Raw genomic sequence first — 27,756 nt, 5'->3', positions numbered from 1 at the left:
ATGGAAGAGGGAGAAGTTTTAGAATGGGGGTGCATAGAAGGTAGAAGAGGATTCAAGGGGAAGCGGGTGATAGACCCAAGAATTGGAGATCAGAATGGGAAGGGTAGGAAGAAGAGAACTTAGCAGGGACCATGGGAGAAGAAAGAGGACCTGGAGAAGAAGGCCTTGGAGGGGGGGGGGGGGGACCAGGGATCAGTGTCTACTCCTAAATCTCAGTCCTCAGGTCCCTCGGTATGGCTAGACTTGGGACCTTTATACAAGGGGATTGGCTTGGGGGGGGGGGGGGGGGGAGGGCTTTGCTTTGGAATGAGAGAGGGTTAGAACAGTGATTCCCTATCTGTGGTCCACAAGGTCATCCTGGAAGTTTGCAGGAAAGAAAAAGAATAAAATAATTCCAGGGAGAATTAGCAGTGACAGAAGCAGAACTGGCTCATACAGGCTGGGAGTTTGATGACAGTAGTTTTGGCTTATGCAATCCAGGAGATTGATGGCACTAGCATCAATAAGGTAAGTTAGAGGGATAGATAATGGAGGGAATAGGTTTGGGGGAGGGGGAATAGTGGTGGGGGGAGGCTGTAGGAGGATGTGTAAGTGTGATGGGGATGGAATAGTGATCTATGAGATTTTTGTAACTAAAAAAGTGGTCCAAACAGTCAAAAAGGTTTAGAACCTCTGGTTGGAAGAAATCGGCTAAAGGGATTCGGGATTGAGAGAAGATAACGTGGAAAAGCTTTTACTAGCATAGCTTCACAGCTATAGGATATGTTACCAATTGCTGCAGTCAGAACTGAACTATCAAAAATTCTAGAAACATGATAAAGCTTTCCTGATCCCTAGTGCTTGAGTGGGTGAGGTTGCAGGGATAAAGGGATTTGCAGTGGAGAGAGTGATTGCTTTTGTTTGTTTATTTTATATTTTTTTATTATTATAAACCGCTCTGATAGTTTTGTTTATGGTGCAGTATATAAATGTTTAAAAAAATAAATAAAGGGAATTGGCTGGACTAGGAAGGGAAGAAATGATTGCAAATGTTTTATAGGTGTCTGCTAGTAATATTATAAGAAGTCTAGTAAATAAATTAGACAATTTGCACAAATACATAATTTATTTGAAAAGGCACATCAGAAAATGATCAGACTAAATCAGTAACATTTATTTTTGTGAACTCACTCTTTTTTTTTTTTTTTATATAGGTTTTAATTCCAGTTCTATCCAATCCTAACAATTTCCATGGCTGGCCAAAAATAGTATTGAAGGATATAGGGAAACATGCAGAAAAGTTGAAAGATACAGTCTTTATCCTTCAGGGATTGGTAGAAAACAGAACTTTCCTACCACTTCCCCCCTTTATACAAAATGTAGATGAAAGCCATCTAACTGAAATGTAAGTATCCATGAAAAGCGATTTTATTTACTTATTTTATGCCTACAGTATCATCAACACATACTTTGGAAACCCAACAGCAATAAGAACTCAACCAGAGGCCACACAGTAGTTACTGATGCACCAGCACTGTGTGCCATATGGGTCATGGGTTGATTGGGTAAAAGGGAAATTTAAAGATAGGAAACTTAAGTGAATTGTTATAGGTACAGTGATCTCTTAAATCACTCTTCAGTATTTTCTATAGGAAAGTTGTGTCCAATCAATAAATCTTTCTTTCTTTTTGTTTTCCCTGTAGCTTCTTTCCATTTGGGTTTCTGCTTCAGTCAGAACCAGCCTGTTCTAGGGCTATAATCTCTGTGAACCTTCATTTACAAAAATGAATGCTATTTTTCCATGTATAACCATATTCTCCCTTCTCCATCCCATGCCCAGCTCCCAGCCATCACAACAATAGCCTTTGGTCTGGGTCTGAAACCCAGAGTGCATGCGCCCTGTCTCTAGCCACCGTGTGTCAACTTTCTGCACAGAGGGCTAGCAAACCGAGATCTCCAGCATGGCAGTGAGTAGCACTATCACTGATATGTCAGGCTGGCCCAGCTCAATAAATCTTGATGTTCACTGAAGCAGAGGTCATTTTAGGAACCAATGTCAATATACCACTATTTGAATTTGTATGGACTTCCGTTTCATCATGAACCCACATTTTAAACTAATTTGCATCAGTTTTAGGATAATACAGCATTTAAAGTAGAACATCATTCTAAGGACTTAACTAATAAAAATTAATAGGGGGCAATTTTCAAAACAGTGCAGGCAAGAGCAAAGTCCATGGTTATTTTTTATCAGTGGATTTTCCAACAGTCCTCAAGGGGGGAAGTAGGAGCAAACTTTCCCTTTCAAAATTGTCCAAGGAACAATTTACAATTGCTTTTTTTGCGAATACTTTTTTCAGACAAAAACAACTTGCATAGTTTTGAAAATGTGAAACTACAAGCATTGCACTCTGGGAGTGCCTCCACAAGAATGCAGGTAAAAGTTCATGGGTTCTAATGGCCTTTTTACCCCTGCAAGCAGCCGTATATGGGTATATGGGCTTTTCAAAACTGTAGTGTGGCCCTTTAGAAAATTGTGTATAAAATTATTTTTTTGTGCATGGGGGAAGGCATTCTAGGATGTGGAGTCTGGACAAGGAATGACTTAAATGAAACTTTTTTACATTGAAAAGTATGCTTGTAAATTATTTTGCCAAAACTATCTGCGCAAAATAGCAGGTGTAATAGTGTATGAGTAGTTTTGCTAGGATAGTTTTCAAAGCAGACTTATATGTGTAAATCTACTTTGAAAACTGATGTAACTTATTCACTTCCTTTTCCTCCTGCTAGACCAGTCCTTACACTTGGGATTTCCCCATGCCTCAGCTGCTGGAGATAGAAGGCACACCTGCTGCATGACCTCATTTTTGGCCATAAAGGGGGAGTGTTCGTGGGCCCTTGCCCATTAGTCCAGGGGTGGCCAACTCCAGTCTTCAAGAACCACAGACAGGCCTGGTTTTCATGATATCCATGGTGAATATGCATGAGAGAGGTTTGCATGCGCCCAAACCTATCTCATGCATATTCCTTTATGCTTACCTATTATGGATATTCGTAAATGGACTCATCCAATTTGTCAATTTCTTTGGCATAATAGGAAGCTGTGGATAGCCATGTCCATATTGACAAAACAATGGGAAAAGGGAGGTCTAGGGCTGACAAACTTAAAGACGCATAATATATCATGTCTTCTTCGGCATGCGGATGATTGGGTTATGGGAACAGACTTTTACACATTGGTTACTTATGAGCAAGATTTGTTTCTCCATTAGATCTAAGATATGTTCTGCATACTGCCTGTGTATCTCTCCCAGCCAATTTACAGCAGAGTGTCTTGCACTCTCCCATTATGAAGGCCTGGAGTTGGTTATGACACAAATTATATTTGTGGTATTAAATCTTGGGTTTTTTGCCCTTTCAAGGAAATAAGATTTTTCCACCGGAGCTTCGTTCCTTAATTTTTAAGAGCTGGGGTTGTAGGGGTCTCTAGGTGGTTCAACACTTTATGAGAGATGCGGGTGGTTATGCCTCCTTCCAGGAACTGTAGCAGTATTTCTAAGCCTCTCTGAGATATTTCTTTCCTTATCTGTAAGCCCACCATTATATTCTCTCGGTAGACAAGAGGAAATTGGGCTTAGAAAATTGGGAGATTTTAATTGAACTTTTTGATTTAGAAGATCCTATGAGATACTATATCATTTTGGTATAAATTTTTAAGAAGAGGGCAGACATAAATTGCACACATCTTGCAGAAGTCTGACAGAGGGAGCTGGGTGTTTCTTTATCTCCCTGCATTTACTTCAAAACTATGGTTTGAGTGAGGGGAGTGATCACTAACGTCTCTCTGCTAGAGACTCAATATAAATTTTTTATGCACTATTATTACTCTCAGACCAGAGTGCATTTATCGAAGATCATCCCTTCCAATGTATGTGTGAAATGTAAGGGGAACCAGGTACACTTGGTCATCAGTTTTGGGTATGTCTGCTGATACAATGTTTTTGGAGCAGGGTGCTACAGTAGCTAAACCAAGTTACGGCGATTGTGTTACCATTAAATGCCCCTTCTTTTCTTTTTTATAACCTACAGGGTATCTCTTTCCTTGATAAATATGTTAAATTGTGGATTAGGAAAGTATTATTATTAGCCAAGAAATTTGTATTTAAAAATTAGTTGGCAACAGATCTGCCAATTTTAACACAACTTATAGGGATTTGCTGTATGGAAAAATGTATTGAAACTATGGATGTGTCTAGGAAGCATAACGTTTTTTTTATAATTTGGAAATGTTATCTAGAGTCACTTCCACACAAGGCTCATAGTTTGCTTTTAAACATTATATCGTAATGGTTGATTTTGTTGTGACACAATGCCTCCTTGTCATCTTACTGTTTATGTAGGAGGTGGAGGACTGAGAGGAATTGGGGGGGGGGGGGGGGGGATGGGCCTTGGGATTAGACACTGTTAAATGCTTTGTTCAAATATATCATTTGGATGATATGCAGAACCAATTCATTGTCCAGTATGTGTTTGTATTGTCTCATAAACTCAATAAAAAAAAGAATTAAACTAAAAAGAGAGAGAAAATGCTGCTAGGCCATAGATATTTATCCTGTAGGTCTAAAAAGATTCCCAGCTTGACTGCTTAATTCTGCCCAGCCTGTGATGGGGGACTGGGCCTGGATCCACCTGTATGGGCTCAGCGAAGACCCCCCTCAGGCAGAAGAAAGGCTGTGGGAGGAGTGGGCCCAACAACGGACTCAGCTCCCTTTACTCCGGGGGAGGAGGAGTAGCTGCCATCAGGACAACTAGGCCTGGTAGTCTCTCTAGTGGAAGGGGCTCCAGGGAAGAGGCTTGTAGACAGGATGAATTTTCCAGGACAAGACTTTGGACCAGATCCTGCTAGGGGCCCAACAGGAACCTACCCTATGGAGCTCTGCATGAATTTTGTATTAATATTGCACCAGGTTAACTGTGCTATGCAGAGGCCTAGCTCCGTGGCTGGTTCAGTGTCTACGATACAGGGATCAGAGGAGGGGAGCAATGGAGCACCTTCATGCTCACTGGATATGCTTAAAATTAAAGCATTACTCATTGTTACAGCCAAGCCAGACTCCGGAGAAGAGTATTGGTCAGTGGACAAATCAAAGCCTAGTGTGGCCCTGAGTTCCCAGGAAGAGGGACAGTGCTTGTCAGAGGAGGAGAATTTTTCAATAGTGAGGCTGTTTTGAAAAGTGGAGTTTTCAGCTCTTATTACTTGGATGCAGATAGCCTTGAATATCTCATCCCCAGAGTAGAAGACCCGGCTGAAGGTGACCTTCTCCTTCAGGGGATAAGGAAGCCTTCAAGAACATTCCCCTTACATGAAACCCTAAGATGGATGGTGCTGGTAGAGTGGGACTCCCCACAGAGGGGACTCTGAGGAGGCAGGGTCGGGGAAAATTGTAGCCTCTCTTTGCAGAGGAATAGAAAAAGCTACTGTGGATCCCAAGGGTTGACATGCTGATATCAACAGCCCATAGAACTACCTTTCTGGTGGAAGGAGGGATAGCCTTAAAGAACCCTCAGGACAGGAAGATTGAAGTGATAATGAAACAGGACTACTCCATGGGGACCAATGCATTCAGACTTCAATTTGTGGAGGCTACGTAGCCCAGACAGCCTTACGCTGGATTCAGCAGTTGCCTGAAAGTCAAGAAACTGCATGCCTAGAAGCAGACGTGGCCCTTTTGGCAGACACAATGTATGACCTGATTAAGTTATCCTCTAAATCAGTTGCCTCCAGGGTTGCAACCAGGAGTCTCCTTTGGCTCTGTAATTGGGCAGCAGACTCAGCATCCAAATCATGCCTCTGTAAGCTTCCTTTTAAAGGAGAGCAACTATTCAGTGAAGACTAAGAAAAACTAGTAAAGGATTTGGGTGAATCGAAACCCCCTAAAATCCTGGAGGATAAAGGCCAGTTGAACATGTGAGGGCTTAGACAGCAGCATTTCAAACACTATCACAAGCGTAAAATGTTGGAGCTAATGGCCTCACAGAAGGGCATGGGTTAAATCCTTTTAAGGGTATAAGAGACCTAGGGAGGACCTACCTACAACTTCAGGAAGTGGTTGTCCTGTACAATGACATCCATTAGCTCCCTCAAGCAATAACACTGGTAGGCAGATGCCTGTCACGGTATTACGCAAAGTGGATCCAGATTACTACAGACTAGTGAGTCCTGAATATAATTTTAAGGGGATAAACATCCGAGTGCATCTCCCTAGTACCAAACACCTTTATGATTTCCCCCTGCATGTCGCAAATCAAAACACAGGAGGCAAGAGCGACCCTGCAAAGGTTATGGAAGGCCATAGTCTCAGTCCCTTCCCAGTAAAGGAAGTAAGGAACATATTCAATTTATTTTTGTGGTCCTAAGAAGGACAGTATCTTTTGTTCTGCCTTAGATATAAAAGGGTCAACAAGTGCATGAGAGTACCCTCTACTTCAGAATGGTGGCAGTAAGAAAAGGAGAGTTTCTAGCATCATTGGATCTAGCAGAGGTCTACCTCCAAATACCCATCAGACTTTCTTTCCAAAGTCATCTTCATTTTTGTGTCCTAGGCCATCACTTTCAGGATCAAACCTTACCATTCAAGCTTGCAACTGCCCTGAGGATTTTTACCAAGGTCATGGTAGTCAGGGTGGCAGCTCCATGCAAGCAGGGAATAATGGTACATCCTTATTTGGACAATTGGCTTTTCAGAACTAAAACCACCCAGCAGAACTGGCAGGCTTCAGCCATGGTAGTCCAGCTTCTAAAAAGACTGGGCTGGGTGGTGAACTATACAAAGAGCAATTTAGAACCTTCTCAGTCACTAGAGTTCTTAGGCACTATCCTCAGCATGATAGACAGACGTGTTACCCAAGAGGGTCACCAAAATAATAGAACAAGTAGGGATTTTTCACACCCTAGGTTGTCCAGGGGTATTGGATTATCTTCAACTATTGGGGCTAATGACAGCAACTATAGATGAAGGTTCCTGTGCCAGGGCAAATATGCCCCTGTTATAACAGTTGCTGCTAGCCCGCTGGTCTCCAGCCTCTCAGTACTCCGACTGTCACCTATGGCTCTCATGGGAGTCATAGAGAGTCTAGACTGGTGGCTGAATACCTCCATCCTCATAAAAGGGGTAGACCTAAACTTCCCAACTGAGTTGTTCTAACCACAGATGCCAATATGATGGTGGGGAGCTCATTGCCAGGGCCATTTGGCCTAAGGGAGTTGGTCGGAAGAGGAAGCTGTTTAGGCAAAAAACAGATTAGAGATAAGGGCCATCAAGTTAGCACTTTAGGCCTTCCTACCAAGAATAAAGGGGAAGGTCGTCAGTCTCTCAAACAGCACCACTGTAGTGGCATATGTGAATAAGCAGGGGAGTACTTGCAGCCCCAAGCTTGCATGGGAAGAGAGTGGAATATTCAGTTGGGCAGAGAGGAATCTGTTGCAGTTGTCAGCATCTCACATTGCAGGAAGAGAAAATGTACAAGCAGACTGTCTCAGCAGAAACAGGCTGGATCCAGGAGAATGGGAAGTCAACCAGCAGACCTTCCAGATGATAGAACAATAGGGACCTCTGGCTGTGGACTTGATGATGACTTGAGCCAATGACAAAACAGTTAGGTTCTTCAGTCAGAGGAAGGAGTTGGGATCCAGTGGGATAGATGTCCTAATCTGACCCTGGCCAAAGGGCAAGCTCCTGTATGTATTTCCACCTTGGCCATTGATTGGCAAAGTAGTAAAGAGGATGGAGGATCACCCCTCAAACATGATACTAGTAGCCCTAGACTGGCTAAGGAGGTCTTGGTATTTAGAATTAATAAGGCTCCTAATAGGGACCCCCTGAAATTCCCCAGATGATGGGGAGTAAACAAGGAAAAAAGAGAACCAAATGAGTTGGACATGTTGAAGAACTTGAGCAACCTGGGTACAGGCACCTCCTGCAGGTCATAAAAACCCAGGAACAAAATGCAGATGCCTCCTGTGGATTGTATAAGAAATTCCAGTAACAATTGCAGGCGCCTCCTGCAGGTTGAGAGGAAAAAAGAAAAAAAATTCTGAAGCAAACAAGCTTGAGTGGAATTCTTGGCTTGAAACGAAATGCAAAAAGTCCAGAAAACATGAGCCCATCACGGGCACAAGCTCACTGAGCTCAGGGTCTTCACAACCTGTTGCGAGTGTAGGGTGTGGTCACTTGTTCAAGAGATAGTGAGCCCTTGGATCACAGCACAACCTCAGGGTGAGGCTCCAAGGTAGGTACTGTGGGAGGCGAGCGTATACAGGCATGGGCTGGACTTAGAACGTAGCTCAGACTTGGAACATAGCTCTCAGACCTCCACTGAATCTGCACACACAGAGTGAGATCCAACAACGCAATGCTAGTATCTGGGGTAGCTCTCCGGCCACTTGATAGCCCTTTCAGACCTACCACTTGGAACAGACGCACATCACAGAACTCACATCTTGTTAATTAAAAATAGAGACAAGTAATGTTGCCTTTTCTATAACTTCTATCATGGAACTTTCAAGAAAGTTAGTTAAATTATCTTAGTCCGTGGCCTGATTAGTAGTCTGAGAGGATGAAGATTGAAAAGAAGATGGTAAGAAATAGGATTTATTGACAGGAGGGACTTGTGCTGAAGCAAAAAGCAATATTTAAAAAAAAAAATCTTTTCAAGGTAATAAGGGGAAATTCCCCCATAATTCTAGGAAAATTGAGCAATCTTAAATTCAAATGTCTAGATTGATTTTCCAGCATTTCCAACCACCTAGATAGAGCATTACGATCCTTAACAGTGTCGCGGTTGCCATGATTTCATCATTCTGAGGTGCTGCGGGGACCCAGAGGATACTCATGTCTTTCAGCCAGCGGCATTCGGATGTCCAGGGGGCTGAGAGAAGCCTCCTCCCCCAGGTGCAAGGGATGCCCCTTCACCCTGAACACCAACGGGATTTTCAGCCTCCTATTTTGCAGCAAGACTGGGCATGTAAGTTATAATTTGCTGTTGGTCAGGAAGGTATTGGGTCTTGGGAGGAAACACCCATACCTTCCCCTTACATCTAGAGGGCATCTTCAATAGGAGACAGTTCAAGGGCCATACAGCAAACATGCTCGGCATTCATGCTGCCATCTTGTTCCCAACAGAATAAAAAAAAAAAAAAAAAGGGCTGAAATGGAGGTCTTTGATCACTTTGAGAGTAGGTTACTGGCAAGGGCCTTCAACCGCTCTCCCTTTATGGCCAAGAATGAGGTCATGAAAGGAGCGTGCCCTCTATCTCCGGCAGCTGAGGAACAGGGAAATCCCAAGTTTAAGGACTGGTCTACCAGGACTCAAGGAGAGAAAATGATCAGGCAAGAACAATTTACCATATTTGCTGGCTAACTTATGCACAATGTTACAGAATTACCCCCTAAATGTCTAAAGAGTTCCTATAAATCTCTCAAGGGAAGGTAATTTGTTCTCATTATGAAACATGACGCAATATTTTCTTAGTTCTAGGTCTCATGCCATTGAAAAAGTAGCAGTCTACTCTACTGAAACCATGGTAATTCAGTGGACACACCAGATATCTGATGTTCTAAAGCGAGATTCAGCTCAGTTGATTTTACAGGGCAAACATCCTGGACCTGCCAATGAAATAGAGTTTTGGCTGCAGCAAAAAGAAAACTTGCTTAGCATTTATGATCAGGTGAAATGCATTTTTTAAAGTATTTAGTGAAGTTGTCATATGTATTTAGTGGAGTGAATCATGATTTCTATTTTACTGCCTTTCCTAGCTTAACTTTATTTTAAAAAAAATTGCAAATTACCTGCAGTGGATATCCCAGTAAATGTAATAAATGTAATAATGGAAAACAAAATGGAATACAATTCTTGCTTAGATATTCATACTCTGTCCAAGATTATGTACAGTATGCTTCAGGTTTCAGAAATACCTTTGTCCTTTTTACAAAAAACTGATCTATTCTCTTGCAAGCTGGGCAGCTTGCAGTAGCAGTTTATCCTGCACTGCAAACACCATTAAAATGCTCATCTACTCATGCTATACAATTCAAAATATGGCTAAAGAGACGACATAGTAAAATAATTAACTGATTTGGCCATTTTTACCTACCATGCATTAAAAATTAGTTTGCATCATCTGTAAGTTTAACATTGTATACTTTTATTTTAACACTTTTAGTTACAAAACCCAAAGATTCGGAAAGTAATGGACATCTTGAAACGGATTCGGAGCAGTTATTACCACAGTTTCAAAGAGCTAACTTCAAATGTTAAAGAAGGTAGGAGATTTTAATTTAGACATTGTATTTTGAAAACTGTGCCTAGACTACACACAAATAAGAAACATGTAATGAAATATCAATACTTTTACATATTTAAAATTATTGTACTGGTGCGAATATAAAACCTTTTTTTTGGGGGGGGGGGGGGAGGGGATTTAGAATGACGAAAAACCCTCGTTATCTTATAATCATGGGCAAAGCTTACTGGCACTAGTGTCTTTTGCTCTTACCATCACCCTTTTCCCCATTGCTTCAGGCGACAGAGAAAGAAAGCGGGGGTGTATCTCAAATTCTCCCTCCTCACCCTTACCCCGCTGATCAAACCCAGCTGGCAGGGTGCAGAGCTGGTGATCCATGCTTCTTGAGTTTACTACATCTGCCCACCGGCATCTCCCCCTTCTGCACGGTTCACAAACCTGCTGTTTAAATGGTGTGCTGCTCTGTAGAGATTTACCAGAACGCCAGGGAGTTCAAAAAGCTGCTTGTTTGAACCACATGGAGGAAGAAGGAGGAATAGACAACCAAATCCGCAGCTCTGCCAGCCATATTAGGTCAGCCCGCCATCTCCTCTTTTCTGCCAGCTGGACCTGTTTTGGTTGGGCCGGGTCAAGCCTCCGGGTGGGTGGGAAATGTAAGAGAGAAATGCAAGGGCAGGGAGGTGGGGGGAGGAAGACTTGGGGATTGAATGGGTGGAGGGGGAGGAGTGCAGCGCGTTGGTGACCGGGTGGGCGGGGACTCAAATGCCAATAGCAGCCACCTCTCCTGCAGACCCAAAGTTTTCTATGTATTGACCCAAATATAAGGCGATTATCTTATATCTGAGGCCATCTTATATTCAAGCTGATGCAGTATGTCTTAGTGAGGAAGTACCACAAAGACGTTTTTTATCCTCTGTATTGTATTATATATAACAGTGCATGTTGTGTAGCATCCTAAATGGATTTCTCTTTTTTTTTCTGCAGCAATTTTTCCCATTTTGCTGCTTTGTTTTGACTTCTTTCACTATCTCTTAAAATTGTTCTTAGTTCTATTTTATGAAGTGTTCTGGGTCCAAGGATATTATTGAAAATAGACTAACTATGATGTGGTCATAGTGCTAGAGGAGTTCACGATGCTGCCAACTAAACTCCATATATCCTCCTTATGAGATTATTGTCATCCAGTCCTGGTTTTCTAACATCCATTACTAGTGCATTCTGTTGGGCATAAAGAAGCAGTGAAGCTAGCCCACTGGGTATAGGTCAGGCAAATCCTTACAAAATAAAATAATAACAGAAAGTGAGCCCATGGGCCCGCTGGAGCTACTTGCAGCCCGAAGCAATTGCTTAGTTGGTATATGCCTAGCACCCGCTATGGCCAAAATTGTGAGACTGCATTGCAATGAGAGTTGGTAAATCAGGTCTGAACTATGAGCTCATTATTACATGGGTTTGACTGGCAACAATGCTAAAGGAATCTTTTCTATTATTACATTATTTTTCTAGGTTGCTACTTTTTTCAGCAAGCAGTTCCTTCCCTTCATTTTCAAGATTTCAACTTTTCTATATTGGTTACTGCCCATAACAATTAGCATCACCAATGATCTCTCTCCCTGTACCCGACATTCATTAATGCCTCTTCTAGCTCCACAGATTGTGACATCATCACTTGCAATGTATAATGGGAGTTTTCAGCTTTGGGAAATAATTAACCACTCCCTCTGATACCATGTCCTTTTTTTTATGTTAAATTATTTTGTCAAATGAAGCATAAAAAAATTGCGAAGTACTCAAGGGACATTAAACAGATGGGAAGGATTTTATTTTTATGCTTTGTAGTTGACGGAGTTTCCTCATATAGATTGATTTTATTCTACATATACATATTTAGAGGTGCATATTCAAAGGGTTTGTCTGGCTAACCTTTGGAGTTTAGCTGGACAAACCCCCCAGATTTGAATATTTCTCCCCTACTTCCCAACTAAATTTTGTCTGGGCAAATTATTGCACACACAGAATTTACCAGAGTATAAAGAAGCACTGTTAGGGCTGTTCCTGGGGCATGGTTTTACATTGTCTGGTCAGTGCCCAGACAAACTTATCCCAGTAAATCTAGTCAGACAAATCACTTTATCTGGATAACTTTGCATGGTACTTTTGTGTAGATAAATGCTGCTGAATATCCCGGTAAAGTCAATTGAATAAAGTTATCTCTGTAACTTACCCACTCAGTGGGTCTTTGAATATAGACCACCTTTACATTTTGGGAAAAAAGAAGCACAAAATGTCTGCATGCAAGTCATTTTGCACAGTTTTGAATTAACTAATCTTTTGCCAAAGATTTAATTTCTTGCAACTTCTGGAAGAGAAAAAGTCCACAGAAAAATCATGTTAAGTATATCAACATGGAAAAGATAAAGATCATGTAGCTCATCTAGTTTGCACAATTTGCTTCCTTTTGTAGTACTATAGACCACAGATCTCTGGCTTTGCCTTCACTTCTTTGCAATTAAGACTCCTTTGTGCTTGCCTTTCCCATGATCTCTTAAACTCTGTTACTGTTTTTGCTTCTACTGTCTCTCCTGGGAGGTCATTCACATCCATCATCCTTTCTGTGAAGAAATATTTTCTATTGTTACTCTTGAGTTTATCCTCTTTACATAGAAACACGAAAGACCCTATGGCTCATCCATTCTGCCCATTCATCCAATTAATTTAGCATTATAATTCTCATCACTTCCTTAGAGATCCCTGTATTTATCCCACGCTTTCTTGAATTCAGATACTGTTTTTATCTCCACCACTTCCACTGGAAGGCTGTTCCACACATCCACCACCCTCTTTGTAAAAAAAATATATTTCCTAAGATTATTCCTGAGTCTACCCCCTTTCAACCTCATCTCATGACCCCTGATTTTAGAGTCGCCTTTCCAATGGAAAAAGGCTCACCTCCTGTGCATGGAAACTTTTGAGATATTTGAATGTCTATCATATCTCACCTTCCCTCTAGGGTATACATGTTTAGATCGTTAAGTCTATCCCCATATGCTTTAGAACAAAGACCACTGTCCATTTTAATAGCCACCCTCTGGACCAACTCCATCCTGTATATAAACTTTTGAAGGTGCGGGCTCCAGAATTCAACACAGTACAATTGCGGAGCTTCTTTTCCACCGAAAATGGTTTGCTTTTTGTGCATTATTTATACCTTTCAGGTAGACTTTTTAATCTTTATTTGGCATGCCTGGCCACTTTGATTCAAATTCAAAGTCCTTTTTATTTGGGGTAACTATGCGAGGTTCTTTTTGGAAATATAGGCATTGGGGGGGGGGGGGGGGGGAAGTTAAGGTTATAGCTGTTTTTCTATGCTGATGATATCCAGATTGTAGCATAGTTAGAAAAAAATTCAACTGAGTCATTAAATAATTTCAATGATTGTCTGATGAAGATTTCTGAATGACTTTTTAAGTCTAAACTTAAAGTTAATCCAGATCAATCAGAATCAATGTGGATCACTTGAAGGAAGGATGGCTCTGTACCTCCACCCTCTCAGATGGCAGGCGACTCAATTCCACTCAAAAACTTAGTCATGTCCTTAAGGGTTAAGATGGATTCAGATGTTTTTCCCCCCATCTGATTTCTTCTAATGTACAACATTCATTTTTTTCTATGTTTTATCTGAAGATTGCATACATTTTTGGATCCACATGACCTGAAAACACTTATTCATTGGTGATTAGTTGCTTGGATTATTGCAATTTTCTTTATCAAGGTTTGCCCTTAAGTTCAGATTTTACAAAATACTGCCACCAAACATTTTTGGAAAGGAAAAGTATGATCTTGTCACTCCACGCTATAGATAGTTACCTATCATCTTAGAATAAGATTCAAATGTCTGTGTCTCACATTTAGAGCTTTGCATATTTATGCCTTCAGCCTTACCTTTCTCATCTTTTAATTCGTAATCAACCCTCCCATTCATTGCAATTGTCCCCAACAAGAGATGCTACAACTGCCCTCTTCCAAGGAGCTAAGACTAGAGGAAACTAGGATGACTAGCTTCTCCTACATTGTGCCTCTCTTGTGGAATTCATTACCTTTGGTTGTCCTTGTAGAGGAGAATATTTCAAATTCAGGAAACAGATGTTGTGATGCCGCTGCGGGACAAGCCCACAAGCGGCCTCTCACCTCCTGCTGGCAAATGCCAGTTCAGTTTCTCCCTGCGGCATGGAGTCCTGCCGCTGTCGCCTGCCTCTTCATGGCCGAGTGCCAATGACATGTCAAGCTCTTCATAGCTCAAGCCGCCGTCACTCTTTATATCTTTGTGGCCTGGATGCTGCCGATGCTGGCTCCTCGAAGCGGCTGGGACGCTGCCAACACTGCTGCTCCTGAACCCAAAGTTCATAGGTGCGCGCCCCTCTTCACATTTTAAAGGGCCTGTAGCAGGAAAAGCCCCATGGCCCCATTTGATGATGCCATCCAGGCAGCCCTATAAAGGGCTCTGCAGTATTAACTCCAGGGCTTCATGGTTTTCCATGGCTCTTCATCCTTCAAGGTGTGCCATTGTTGAGATCTGTGACCAGCCCATAAGGAGCTGTGTAGGGTGCTTCCTGGCTCAAGGCCCATCTTCAAGTCCATCTTCATTGGATCAAGTCCTCAGAGTCCATCCTTGTTTTTAGATTTCCAAGTTCCAAGTCAAGCTTCGAGTTCCTAGTCATGCTCCTAGTTTCAGGTCTTGTGGAGCTTGTCCAGCCAGCGGATTTCCATGTTACTCATTCCAAGCCATGTTCCTTGTTCCAAGGGATGTTGTAGCTTCCGTCCTTGTCCGAGTCTCAGTCCCGAGCCTGTCTTGCTCCTGATGTGGTCTGTGACCAACCTGTGGCAGGTTGTATAGTGCGCGTAGCAGGACAGCATGGTCTGCAACCAGCCCTTGGGCTATGTAGGGTGAGCTGTGGTGCAGTGCCCATTGAAGCTGAATTCTAACCTGAACCTGAGCCTTCATCCATGTTCTTGGAGAAGTTCTTGGAGAAGAAGTCCATTACCTGCTATTAATTAAGTTCACTTAGATAATAACCACCGCTATTACTAGCAACTGTAACATGGAATAGACTTAGTTTTTGGGGTACTTGCCAGGATCTTATGGCCTGGATTGGCCACTGTTGGAAACAGGATGCTGGACTTGATGGACCCTTGGTCTGACCCAGTATGGCATGTTCTTATCTCCAGAGCCTTAATCCATGTTCCTAGTCTTCGTCCAAGTTCCAGGTCTTCAGTGTCTTCGTCTTTTGGACCTGCAAAAGCAGCAGGTCCAAAAGACCTGCTGCTTTTGCAGGTCCAAAAGACACGTCCAAAAAACGCCTCCCATGGTGCCTACCTGGGAGCAGCAGGTCCAAAAGACACTCGCCTCCCATGGTGCCTACCTGGGAGCCTCGCTCTGAAGTTGTGCCATGATCCAAGGGCTCACTCTCTCTTGAGCAAGTGACCGCACCCTGTGATGCAACAACAGATTAAAGTTTGGTTGTTTGAACAAGCTTTTATAAATTAGATTGTTGAAACAAGTAATCTCTGTTGTTTTTTTTATTATTATTTTTACTAATTACTGTAAAATGTCTTTGAATTTTAATGATTTGATATCAAGTGCATTCTATGCTTGCTGATTTTATTTTGTTGCTTTTGTATTGCTTTGAATTAGAGTTTTATGACCCTAAATCTCTTTGATTTTCTTATGTCAGAAAGGCGATTAAGAAAATGATTAAACTAAACTATCACATCCCTTCTCTCCTCTAGAGAACACATATTTAGGTCCATAAGAGCCTGTCCCTTATTTGTAGCCTTTCTCTGAACTACTACCCCTCTTTTTATATCCTTTGAAGCTACAGCTTTCAGATTAGGCCACAATACTCCACAACTATTTCCTGTGGGTCTTGCTAACAACTGGAGCCGGGGCATTATCACTTTTTTTCTTTCTAGTGGTTATGCCTCTCCATGTGAATTCTAGCCCTGTGGACATTGCTTTGTAACACTGTCTTGTTACCCTGAGCTCATTTGATAGGTCTCTCTTCTACTTCATACATATCACTATCAAGGTCTACTTCATACATATCACTATCTCACCAACACCTTCTATCACATATTGCTGCCTTGGATTTCTACACCCCAAATGCATAATGCTTTTTTTTTTTTGCATTGAAATTTAGCTGCCAAGCACTTCACCACTACTGAAGCTTTCATAGCAAAAAACCATATAAAAATTGCTTTGGGACTTTTGATCAATTCTTACATTCAGCTCTTTCAGGCAAAAGTTCCACAATGCTTTTTGAAGATTTTGTTTCTTCATCTTTTCTGTGGCTTTTTTTTTTGTCCCTTCCTGGAGAAACAGGAAAATAAATCCTTGCGCAAAAGATGCACTAAGTCTAAACTGCACATATAAACTGATTTGCAGGAATGTTTCCACTTTTTCACTTTTCTTTACATAGGCTTTTAGGATCTTAGCCAGCAGACTTAACCCATTTGGTAGCAACTTCAAATACTTTATTCTCATGCAAACCATATAGACTTGGCATATATATTCATTAGCTCTACATAAACTAATATATACAACATTGATATCTAGTAAGGGGGTTGAAAAGTGGGCAAAGTGATGGGCTAGAGACCAGATGATCCAAGTTCAGATTGTTCTTTGACAATTTATATTTTCTGTGGCCTAGGGCAATTCCTTTCATCTGCAGTTGCCTCAGGCTTTGACCATGGATTGTAAACACCTTTGGAGAAGGAATTCATTGTATCTGTATGTAATCTGCAAAATTCAATAGAAATAAAAGCCATAGGTTTATAAATCACTTCATCCTTTGCAAGTTGTCATAGCTGTTATGGAACCAAACCAGCATGAACATTATCCCATGTTTTTGTTGTATATATGCTTGTAAGATCACAAATGGCCTGCTGTCATATTTCAGCAAAGCATCTTTTTGGTACATAAAATGTTTTGTAATTGTTTGCAGCTCTTGCTGAAGCTCAGGATATTGAGTTGCACCTAACGCCTTTAAAAGTTTATGTTGCTTGCTTGGAGGAATCAAACTTCCTGGACCTTGAGCGTTTCATTGAACCCCTTTTTCATATCATCTGTTTGATATGGACACATTCTAAATATTATTGCATGCCAGGAAGATTGGTTGTCCTACTGCAGAAGTTTTGCAATCTTTTAATTGATCAGGTAAGTGTCACTTTTTATGTTTCAGCTACCAAGTAACCTGCCTCTCGAGTTGCGCTAACTGAAATAACCCAGTAAAATGCTAAATGAAAATATATGATGAATTTGTTATTTATCATATTATTTATATTGTAAACTGCTTTGGGGTGCACATGAAAGGCAGTATATAAATGTAACATAACATACAGATATATCGAGCTAAGCATATCCAAGTCCTATTTTTACCTCTTTAAGATATAGAATGCTATCTAGCACTATGCCACCACAGCTGGGCATTTCAAGTACATGTTGACTCTATGTATAAAATAATTACCTAATCTTTCTTTTTAAAATAGACTTTTGCATACTTAATTCCTGAAGAGGTCTTTAAAATGGATCTGCAGGAAGGAATGGAAAAAATACAACAAGCAATACATTTGTTTGAACATTTTAAGAAGACTTTCTTTGTCTATAAAGAAAAGATTGCGAATAATTACATTAACGGGAGAGAAGCAAAACTGTGGGATTTTCCATCACAGCTTGTATTCTGTCGATTTGACAAAGTCCTTGAAAGGCTGTTGCTCATTGAAGTAAGATACATATTCATCGTGAGGTTTATCTCTGAATTCTTAAAACTGTATTTTTACTTAAGTTGCTGCTGTTAAAAGGATACGTAATTAGATCCGGTGTAATTGTAGATGGCCACTTTTGTATAATTAAATCATGGTATGTGCAAGCAAACAGAGTTATTCAAACTTCTTCCGATACAAAATTAATCAAAACACTGCTAATATAAAAGCTCTGGTAAGTGATACCTCTTACAGTTTGAAAGATGTCATCTTGCACTGTGTTGTTCAACAGGACTAGGAAGTAAAGCAGGATAGGTCTGTCTGTCCTATTTACTTTTTTGTATAGCATCTAGGAATGTCATGTTCGTACCTGCCTTATAATCTTTGTTAAAATAAAAGGAAAGGTCCAGTCTCAAAGGCACTGCATGGAGAGGTGCTGCTACTGCAGGAAGATATCCCGGCATTTTTTCTTGTTTGGACTTTTAAATGTTACCCTAGCAGCAACTAGTATGAGTGTTATGCTGAGTTTAATTCACAGTGTCCCCATGAGGCAGCCAATAGAACTACGTAGAGTGACAGACAGACAAGACAGGACCTGGACATAAGATTTCCATTTTTACTTTCAAATAAAGAATGCCTAAAAAACACGTGGGTAGAACAGACAGAACCACTTTAGACAGTAGAAGACTTTGCTGTATTCAGAGTGCTGCGTAAGAGATGATAGAATATCAGAGGGGACCCCTAAATGTCCTGCAAATCTGTGGCAGTGGGAAGGACCACAAAATCCAGCCCTGCCCACAGAATTGGCCAGTTACTGAAACATTGTCGTGGGAGATAGGGGGCTGGGCTAACTGGGCAAAGAGAGCTGCCGTGCTACCACTGGTTCTTCCTACTGTTCTCTGGGTATTTTTCTATGGGAAGAAGATTTATGCATGTATGTTTTCACTCATGTGTAATTGAAAGATCACACAGATGGACAAGTGGTCAGGCACATAAGGCATTCTTAGTTACTTTAATCTGTGAAGCAGGGATGTCTTGTTTGTGAAGGGATTGTTCCACTTCTTCCTTGATGTGCAATGCTGCTGATAAGGTAACTTTAAAATGAGCACCCACGCACTCACATACGTGCGCTGTGGGCGCAAGCTCACATGCTTGGATTTTATTCTGTCCGCTCAAGTGCGTGTGCATTATATAAAATACGCCTAGCGCACGTATGTGTGCTCTTAATTTTAAGCAGTTACACAAGAAAACATACACGCATGAAGGAAATTCCATTTTATCAATTAATCCACCAGTTTGCCCAGGTCTCTATCTAGATTATCAAGACCCCCCCTGGTTCTTCAGCCTGAACTCCCCCAGTTTATTCAGACCCCTTACCTAATCAGTTGGCTCTAAAGAGTTTTATTCTGACCTGATAAATAGCAGAAGTAAATATGTACAGTAATAGCCGTACGTGCGCTACATTCGCACGTTATAAAGTCATGATTTATGTGCATAAATGTTGGCCCCGCCCCCAGAACACCCCTGGCCCATTCATGAGCAAAATTATTTGCATATTAGTTCTTGTGCACGTATGTGCGATATTTATAAAATAGCTTTAGTGCAAATAAGTTCTACTTGCTCGCATTTCTGCTATTTTGTGTGTGTGCATCTCTTTTAAAATTCACCTTAAAGTGTACAAAAGGAATGAGATATTTTCTATTCTTTTTTAAATGTATGCATATAGTTGTCTTCCCTAACCCTTAATGCTTTTCTCAATCATGAATTGACAATTTCTAAATTTTTTTTCCTTTTCTCCATTGATTCCTGTGGAGTTGGGCTATGGGTTTTTAAATAAAGTAGTATGTATAGTGCTTTTGGCTTCTTGCTTGTAATTCAATCTAAAATCACGGCGGGAACATAGCCAATGGGTTTCCTCTGCTTGATTTCAAGATGTTGGTGATGTAAGGAGAGAGATTCCAGGTATCCAAAAAGGGATCAAGAGAGCCATTTGTATTCTACTGAAACTGATAACGCATTATACATTTCAGTGGGGGGGCAGTCTGAAGGCCCATGTAAAAGAGATTTTAGATTTTCCCAAGAGCTGCATTTATTTAACAAAGTATGTGATAATTTTAATTCACTAAGGCCGATGCATATCTTTCTGGCAGAAATTTGGGTGACTAGAGTTCTAATAAGGTAATTTTCAAAGTCATTGCCATGGATAAGACAATGCTTTACCCGTGGAAAAGTTGTCCGCCTGATACGTGGGTAAACGTGTGTGCTTAGGGCCTCTATGCAGGTACTTTTACCCGCTGTAGGAGGAAGTTTTCCCTTAGAGAGAAGTTTCTACTTTTATCAGTTTCATTATTCTCGAAAAGGTTACCCACCCAGATTAGCAGGGGTAAAGGCATGCAAAGGGTTTTTCTAGGATAGTTTTGAAAGGGGAAAGCACACGACCGCATGCATAATTTCCCTTTGAAAATTAATGTAAGCCCAAGGCTAAAAAGTATCCACAGGCTTTGCACAATGCCAACAGTTTTAAAGTTAACCCTGAATGTTTTAGTAAAGTTGAAATAAATGTGAAACATTTATTGTGAAATGACAGCCCATCCACTCATACTCTTTTATTTGCAGGAGTTGTTTACATCAGCCATAGACTTTCTCAAATTAGAAAGAATTGAGATTGGGGGATTGAGAGGAAAGATCCTTAGCGAAGAAATTCACCTTATGAAAGAAGAATTTCATGAAATTTGGCGGGTTCTCCAAGAAAGCAAATACGATCCATTGGACTACGCTAACATGGTAAAAACAAAAACAGGCTTCCAAACCTCTCCCTGTAACTGTTCTGTAGTTCACAGGAATATGTGAACACACAAGAATTTATGAACGCGTAATAAAGAGCAACGATGTGTACAAAGTGAGATGTTCATTTTGCAGTTTTGTGAATATTGCACAGAATTTGCCTTCCCTTGAAACAATTCACCAAAGAGATAGTTGGGAATGTAATAAAAAGGAAAATTTTATCTGTTTGTGGCTGTATCCCCAAAATATTTCCAATTAGATTTTTATGGTGAAATTTTTCTGAAGGGTGAAAAGCATTTTCATTTTTAACATTCATTTTTCACATTTTTCTAGTAAAGAATAACTAAAGCTTGGAACGTATACATCATCTGTAATGAGTTTGGTTTTAGAAAGAACTAACTTAATGCGTTGTAACATTTTGCTTTTCTATTTTAAAAAATTAAGCAGAAAGGGGAGGAGGAGGCCTATTTAGTAAACCTCATTAACGCTAATGCAGGAACTAGCATGCATTAAATGCCCCTGTTATTGCTTAACATGTGTGTGGGATAGCCGAATAAACTTTGGGCTAGAGACACACTCCACACTGACTCCAGCCTCTTTTATAAACGATTCCACTTTATTACACCAGCATTCGTCATAAATAACAGGTACTGCTTGCCTCCGGCAGAACACTCACAGCTTCACCTTTGGTCAAAGATATTACAGGAGCTGCCTTCTCCTGGAGACGTAGGGCTTGTCTTCTCTCAGCTGAGCTCACACTCTTTTCCTGCTCAGTAGGGTCCTGCCCACAGAGTCCTCTTTCTCTCTGTAGGTTTAAGGTGGACCAGGTTAGGTGCCTGGTCCCATACAGGTTTAAAAAGTAGTAGGGTTACTCCTTTGTAATGTGTTACAGGAGTATTAATGAGCTTGTGTTAACATTAACATAGAAATGACAGCAGAAAAAGATCAAATAGACCATCCAGTCTGCCCAGCAAGCTTATGGTAGCATCTGCCATGCTATACATGTCACCCCCTTATTTAGTTTCCCACACTGTCAAAGTCATGGCCCTTGTTGGTTGCTGTCTGAGTCCAATTCCCCATTACCTCTTGCCGTTGAAGCTGAGAGTAATGTTAGAGTTGCATCAAAAGTATCAGGCTTATTGGTTAATAGTAGTAACAGCCGCATCAGCAAGTTATTCCCATGCTTATTTGTTTTCCCAGATCGTAAAATTCAATGTCCTTGTTGGTTGCTGTCTGAATCTAATTCTTCTTTTCTCCCTGCCATTAAATCAGAGACTAATAATGGAGTTGCATCAATGGTATGAAGGGTTATTGTTTAAGGGTAGTAACCGCCATTTCCATCCTCTAGCCTTTATGGATCCACAGAGTTTATCCCATGCCCTTTGAAACCTTTCACTGTTTTTGTCTTCATCACCTCCTCCGGAAGGGCATTCCAGGCATCCACCACCCTTTCTGTGAAGAAATATTTCCTGACATTGCTTCTGAGTCGTCCTCCCTGGAGTTTCATTATGTGACCTCTAGTTCTACTGATTTCTTTCCAATGGAAAAAGTTTGTTGATAGTGCATCATTAAAATCTTTCAGGTATCTGAAGGTCTTTATCATATCTTCCCTGCACTTCCTCTCCTCCAGGGTATACATATTTAGGTCCTTCAACCTCTCCTCAAAAGTCATTTGATGGAGACCCCTTCATCATTTTGGTCACTCTTCTCTGAACCACCTCCATCCTGTCTCTGTCACTTTTGAAATACGGTCTCCAGAACTGAACTCAGTCCTCCACATGCGGCCTCCCCAAGGACCTATACAAGGGGATTATCTCCTCCTTTTTCTTTCTGGTTATTCCTCTCTCTCTATGCAGCCCAGCATTCTACTGGCTTTAGCTATCAACTTGTCACATTGCTTTGCTTTCTTCAGACCGCTAGACACTATCACCCCAAGGTTCCTCTCTTGCTCTGTGCACAACAGCCCTTTACCCCCATTTCATCATACAGCTCTTTTTGATTATTGCACCCCAGATGCATAACTCTGCACTTCTTGGCATTGAATCCCAGCTGCCATATCTTCGACTTTCTTCAAGCTTCCTTAAATCACATCTCATTCCCTCTACTCCTTCCTGCATGTCTAGTCTGTTGCAGATCTTAGTATCATCTGCAAATAGACAAACTTTCCTTCTATCCCTTCCGCAGTGTCTCTCACAAAGATATTGAACAGAGCCGGTCCCAACACCGATCCTTGTGGCACTTCGCTTAACACTGTCCTCTTTACCGAGTAGGTTCCATTTACTATTACACACTGTCTCTATCTGTTAACCAGTTTGTAATCAAGGCCACTACCTTGGTGCTCACTCCCAAGCTTCTCATTTTATTCATAAGCCTCCTATGTGGGACCGTATCAAAAGCTTTGCTGAAATCCAAGTAGATCACATCACACGCGCTTCCTTGATCCAATTCTTTAGTCACCCAATGAAAAAAATCAATCAGATTTTTCTGACAGGATCTTCCCCTGGTGAATCCATGCTGCCTCATGCTAGCAATCCTCCTGACTGTAGATAGTTCACTACCCTTTCCTTCAGCAGAGTCTCCATTAATTTTCTGATCACCGAGGTGAGGCTAACCTGTCTGTAGTTTCCAGCCTCCTCTCTGCTCCCACTCTTGTGAAGCAGGACATCCACTGCTCTTCTCTAATCACTCAACACCACTCCCGTTTCCAGGGATCTATTGAACAAGACATGCAGCAGACCCGCCAGCACATCTCTGAGCTCCTGCAGTATCCTGGGATGATCCTCATATGGTCCCGTGGCCTTGTCCACTTTCAGTTTTCCTAGCTCTTCCCATACATTCTCTTCTGTAAACGGAGTTTCATCTGCCCCATCTCTATCTATGGTCTTGCCAACCAGCAATGGTATTTCACCAGGGTCTTCTTCAGTGAATACCAAACTGAAGTATGTGTTTAATATTTCCACCATTTCTTCATCTCTCTCCACACAATGCTACTCATCACCTTTCAATTTCACTATATCACTTTGGGCCTCCCTCTTTCTCTGATGTATCTGAAAAATGTTTTGTCTCCTCTCTTTACTTCTTTGTCAATTCTTTCTTCCACTTGACTTTATGCTTTCCTGATTTCTTTCTTCATCTCACTCATTTTTAACGGATATTCTTCCTTGTGTTACTTTTTTGGCGATCCTTTATACTTCTTGAATGCTGTTCTTTTTGCCTTAATTTTGTCAGCCACCTCCTTAGAGAACAATATTGTTTCTTTTTCCTCTTACTCTTCTTTACTTTCCTAACATATAGATTTGCTGCCTTTATAATAGCTCCTTTTAATTTGGCCCACTGTTGTTCCACCTCACTCATTTTCTCCCAGTCTTCCAGTTCATCCTTCAGGTACATCCCCATTTTGACAAAGTCTGTATTTGTGAAATTCAAAACTTGGTGTGACTTCTCTCTATCCTATTTGTGAAATTGAACCATACATTCTGATGATCACTGCTGCACAGGTGAGCGCCTACCTGAACATCAGAGACATTATCCCCATTAGTGAGCACTAGATGGAGGATCACACCCTCCCTCATGGGTTCCATTACCATTTGTGTGAGTTTCCTTTGCACTCAGACAGGCTAATTCATGACCAATGGATTATGCAGATGGAGATGGAGTAAAGCTGACGTCACGGTATATATAGCCCTGCACTGACATCAGCCCGCCAGTATTCTCCATCTCCAGCAGATGGTGGACATGCATTTTCCTACTGGGGATTGCTAAAAAAAAAAAAAAAAAAAAAAAAAAAAGATCAGGAGAGCACTGCTTTACTCCCTCAGTCAAGTTCCTTGGTCCGGTAGCCGGTTCCGCCATAGACTTAATGCTATAAAAAGGCTTAGCAGTTGCAGGATGCGGAGACACCGTGGTGAAGGCCTTAGCCCTCTCCCTCTGCAGCTAGAGACCCAATGGTGTGCTCATCTGGGAGAAGCTGAGCTTAGGTTACAAAAAAAAAGAATAAAGTACATTGCATACGTTAGGTACAGAGGTATGGGTCCCTTCTCTTACCTTCTTTGGGGGTCCCCATTTCTCAACGTCTGGTCATCGTCCCTTCTCCTCCTCTGGGGGGGGGGGGGTTAGAGTGTTGCAGCATTTTTGGCAGGTGGAGCACCTAGTGGCTAGGCCCTGCACTCAGGATTGCGTGAGGTAGCCAAGGCAGTATTTCACATGTTTTCTTCTGTTCAAGTCTGCCGCAAGGCTTTGGTGTGATGTCGGCTGCACATGCATGTCTGGGTTGTGTGTCCGGTTGAAGTGACTGCTGGGATGCCTAGTTTTTGGGCGTCCAGTTTTTGAGCATCCGGGTGAAGTGAGTGCTGGGCCATGTAGTTTTTGGGAGCATCTGGCAGGGTGTGGGTGCCTACCATGGCCATAAGCACCAGAGCTTAGACATTCAGGGACAGGCATTTAGGACTCTGTGTGCTTGTGTTTTGGACGTCCTGCTCTAAGTATTTGGCTGGACGCCTATTTTATGGCAGCTTTTCATGCTTGCTGAGATGGCACTGGTGGTGAAGAAACCCAAGAGCTTGGCCATATATACTGCTTGCCGTATACGGGCATTGCTGCCTGGCTCCCCCTCTAATTTTTGTTGGCGCTGTATGGAGGCTCAGGGCAAGTTGCCTTCGGCAGATTTTTCGGATGCAGGTCCTTCCGAGCAGTCAGCAGGAGTGGGACCATTAAGTGGTCTCTCTGGAGTGTCACCTGGATCTGATGCCCCCCTGACTGGTTTGCAATTGGGGGAGGATAGATTGGCGGATGCCACAGTAGGGTCTGCAGGGGTTGAAAATGGACCTTCCACCTTTTCTCGAGTGGAATATTTTCAAGGGCTGCAGTCTTTTCTGCAGGCCCGTTCGGCAGAACCAGGCAAGTCTCTGGGTCCCCGGGATAGCTTCGGGGATAAGTGCTGGGGTACATTGTGGCTGCTGAGGGCCACAATGATGGAAATACAGATGGCACTGATGATGATGGGGATCCTTATTCTTTGGAAGAAGGGTAAATTCCTATGGATTTGGAGTCTTATAGGACGATGCTATGTTTCTTGCATAGAGACAAGTTACTGGCTCTGGTGACCCAGACATTGAAGACACTGGGAGTGCTCGGGTGGATTTCATGAGTGCACCAAAGAAGGATCCTATTTTGGTTACCCTTTGCAAGGCATCATGCTTCTTTTTGATACTAGATGTGATTCAAGTGTTGATTGACCTTGAATGGGGTGCCCCGGAAGCTATTTTTAAAGAGGTCTGTGCCTTGGTGGGGCTGTACCCCCTGGTTCCGACAGCAAGGGGACAGTTGCACTTTATGAAGGTGGATGTGCTGGTATGTTCCAAGCAAACCACCATCACAGTTGAAGGTGGAGCAGCGTTGAAGGATGCACAGGATAGGAGAATCAAAGCTATCCTTAAGTAGGCCTTCAAGGCCATGGCGATTAATTTGCAGATCACTTCATACCACTCCCTGGTGGCTCGCGCTAGTCTGTGTCTTTCTTAGGAGACTGACGAAGAGGGTTTGAAAAGCAGAGTAGTATTGGAACCGGGAGCTACTTTATTGGTGGACGTGGGCTATGACCTGGTCTGTACAGCAGCCAGAGGTGTGTCTTCAGTGATGGCAGCAGAGCAGCAGCTGTGGCTGCGGAGTTGGTTGGTTGATACAATTTCAAAGTCCAATCTTACGAGGTTACCCTTTAAGGGCTCCCTCCTGTTTGGTAGTGAGTTGGAAAAGATGGCAAATAGGTGGGGGTGAATCTCAGGTCCCTCATTTTTTAGAGGACAAGTAGCCGGCACCGTGTCCTTTTGGAGTGTGGGGCCATACCAGGGGCTGCAGGCATTTTCGTTCCTACAGAGGGGTGACTCCTCAAAGGTCACAGTCGTCTGGTAGGTTTCAGTCCTTTTGCCCCAGACAGCCCAGAAAGAGCACAGGCTCCGAGCCTTGCAATGAAGGTGTGCTGACCTACCTGTTGAATCAGGAAATAGGCGGCTGTCTACCACTCTTTTATCAGAGGTGGGTCCAGATCACATCAGATGAATAGGTCCTACAGGTGATAAAGAATGGCTGTGTTCTAAAGTTTGTTTTCATTCCTTGGGATGCCTTTATAATATCTCCCTGAAACTCCCTGCAGAAGAAGACAGCAATGGAGGTTATGATGAACAGGCTGCTGGCTTTGAGGGCCGTGGTACCTGTTCCAAGATTGCAAGAAAATACAGGCTGCTATTCCATTTATTTTGTAGCACCCAAAAAGGAGAGTTCCTTTCGTCCCATTCTAGACCTCAAGAGAGTCAATCAGCATTTGTGAATGACTCACTTTCGCATGGAAACCTTGCAGTAGTAATAATGGCGGTGTAGTCGGGGGAACTTCTGATGTCTCTGGACTTGTCAGAGGTTTATCTGCATATCCCCATGTGGCTGGAACATCAACAGTTCCTGCGGTTTGCCATTTTAGGGGGCGTTATCAGTTTTGGGCATTGCCCTTCAGTTTTGCCATGGCTCCCAGGACCTTCTCAAAGGTCATGGTGATGGTAGTGGTGTCTTTGTGCAGGGAGGGCATTCTGGTCCATCCATATCTAAATGATTGGCTGATTGAGCCAGGAGCATGGAAGAAAGTATTTTCACTTCATGCAAAGTGGTCTCCTTGCTTCAAGAGTTAGGCTGGGTGGTGAACCTGGCCAAAAGCAACTTGCAGCCATCTCAGACACTGGAATACCTCTGCGTTTGGTTCAACATGAAGCAGGGCAGAATGTTTTTGCCAGAGGTTGATAGCACAGGTGTGGAGACTGAGAACAACAATTTGACTGACTGTGTGGTCTTACCTTCAAGTTCTCAGTTTGATGGTTGCCACTCTGGAGGTAATTCCCTGGGTGAGGGCACATATATATCCCCTTCAGCATGCCCTACTTTTGCAGTAG

At 42.1% G+C, this 27,756-nt stretch overlaps 1 protein-coding gene across 1 annotated transcript; it reads left to right on the top strand.

Moving 5' to 3' along the window:
• On the top strand, positions 1–26,263 carry LOC115094654 (dynein heavy chain 11, axonemal-like). Its single transcript, XM_029607904.1, has 8 exons — positions 1–103; positions 1,820–1,946; positions 9,511–9,706; positions 10,202–10,301; positions 17,284–17,495; positions 17,828–18,061; positions 20,657–20,824; positions 25,904–26,263. Exons 1-8 carry the CDS (start codon positions 1–3, stop codon positions 26,261–26,263), a joined length of 1,500 nt encoding a protein of 499 aa, XP_029463764.1.
• Positions 26,264–27,756: the final 1,493 nt, after the last annotated feature.

Source organism: Rhinatrema bivittatum, chromosome 6 (assembly GCF_901001135.1).
Source record: "Rhinatrema bivittatum chromosome 6, aRhiBiv1.1, whole genome shotgun sequence".
Classification (NCBI taxonomy): Eukaryota; Metazoa; Chordata; class Amphibia; order Gymnophiona; family Rhinatrematidae; genus Rhinatrema; species Rhinatrema bivittatum.
Note: the sequence above shows the minus strand (reverse complement) of the source record. Positions and strands in the feature narration are given on the sequence as shown.

Excerpts from the sequence above, each read along its gene's own strand:
- LOC115094654 (XM_029607904.1), top strand. The coding sequence starts at position 1 with ATGGAAGAGGGAGAAGTTTTAGAATGGGGGTGCATAGAAGGTAGAAGA. Across the intron at positions 1,947-9,510 it reads CCGAGATCTCCAGCATGGCA|TTCTAGGTCTCATGCCATTG; the intron begins GTGAGTAGCACT and ends ATATTTTCTTAG. Across the intron at positions 9,707-10,201 it reads TGCTTAGCATTTATGATCAG|TTACAAAACCCAAAGATTCG; the intron begins GTGAAATGCATT and ends TAACACTTTTAG.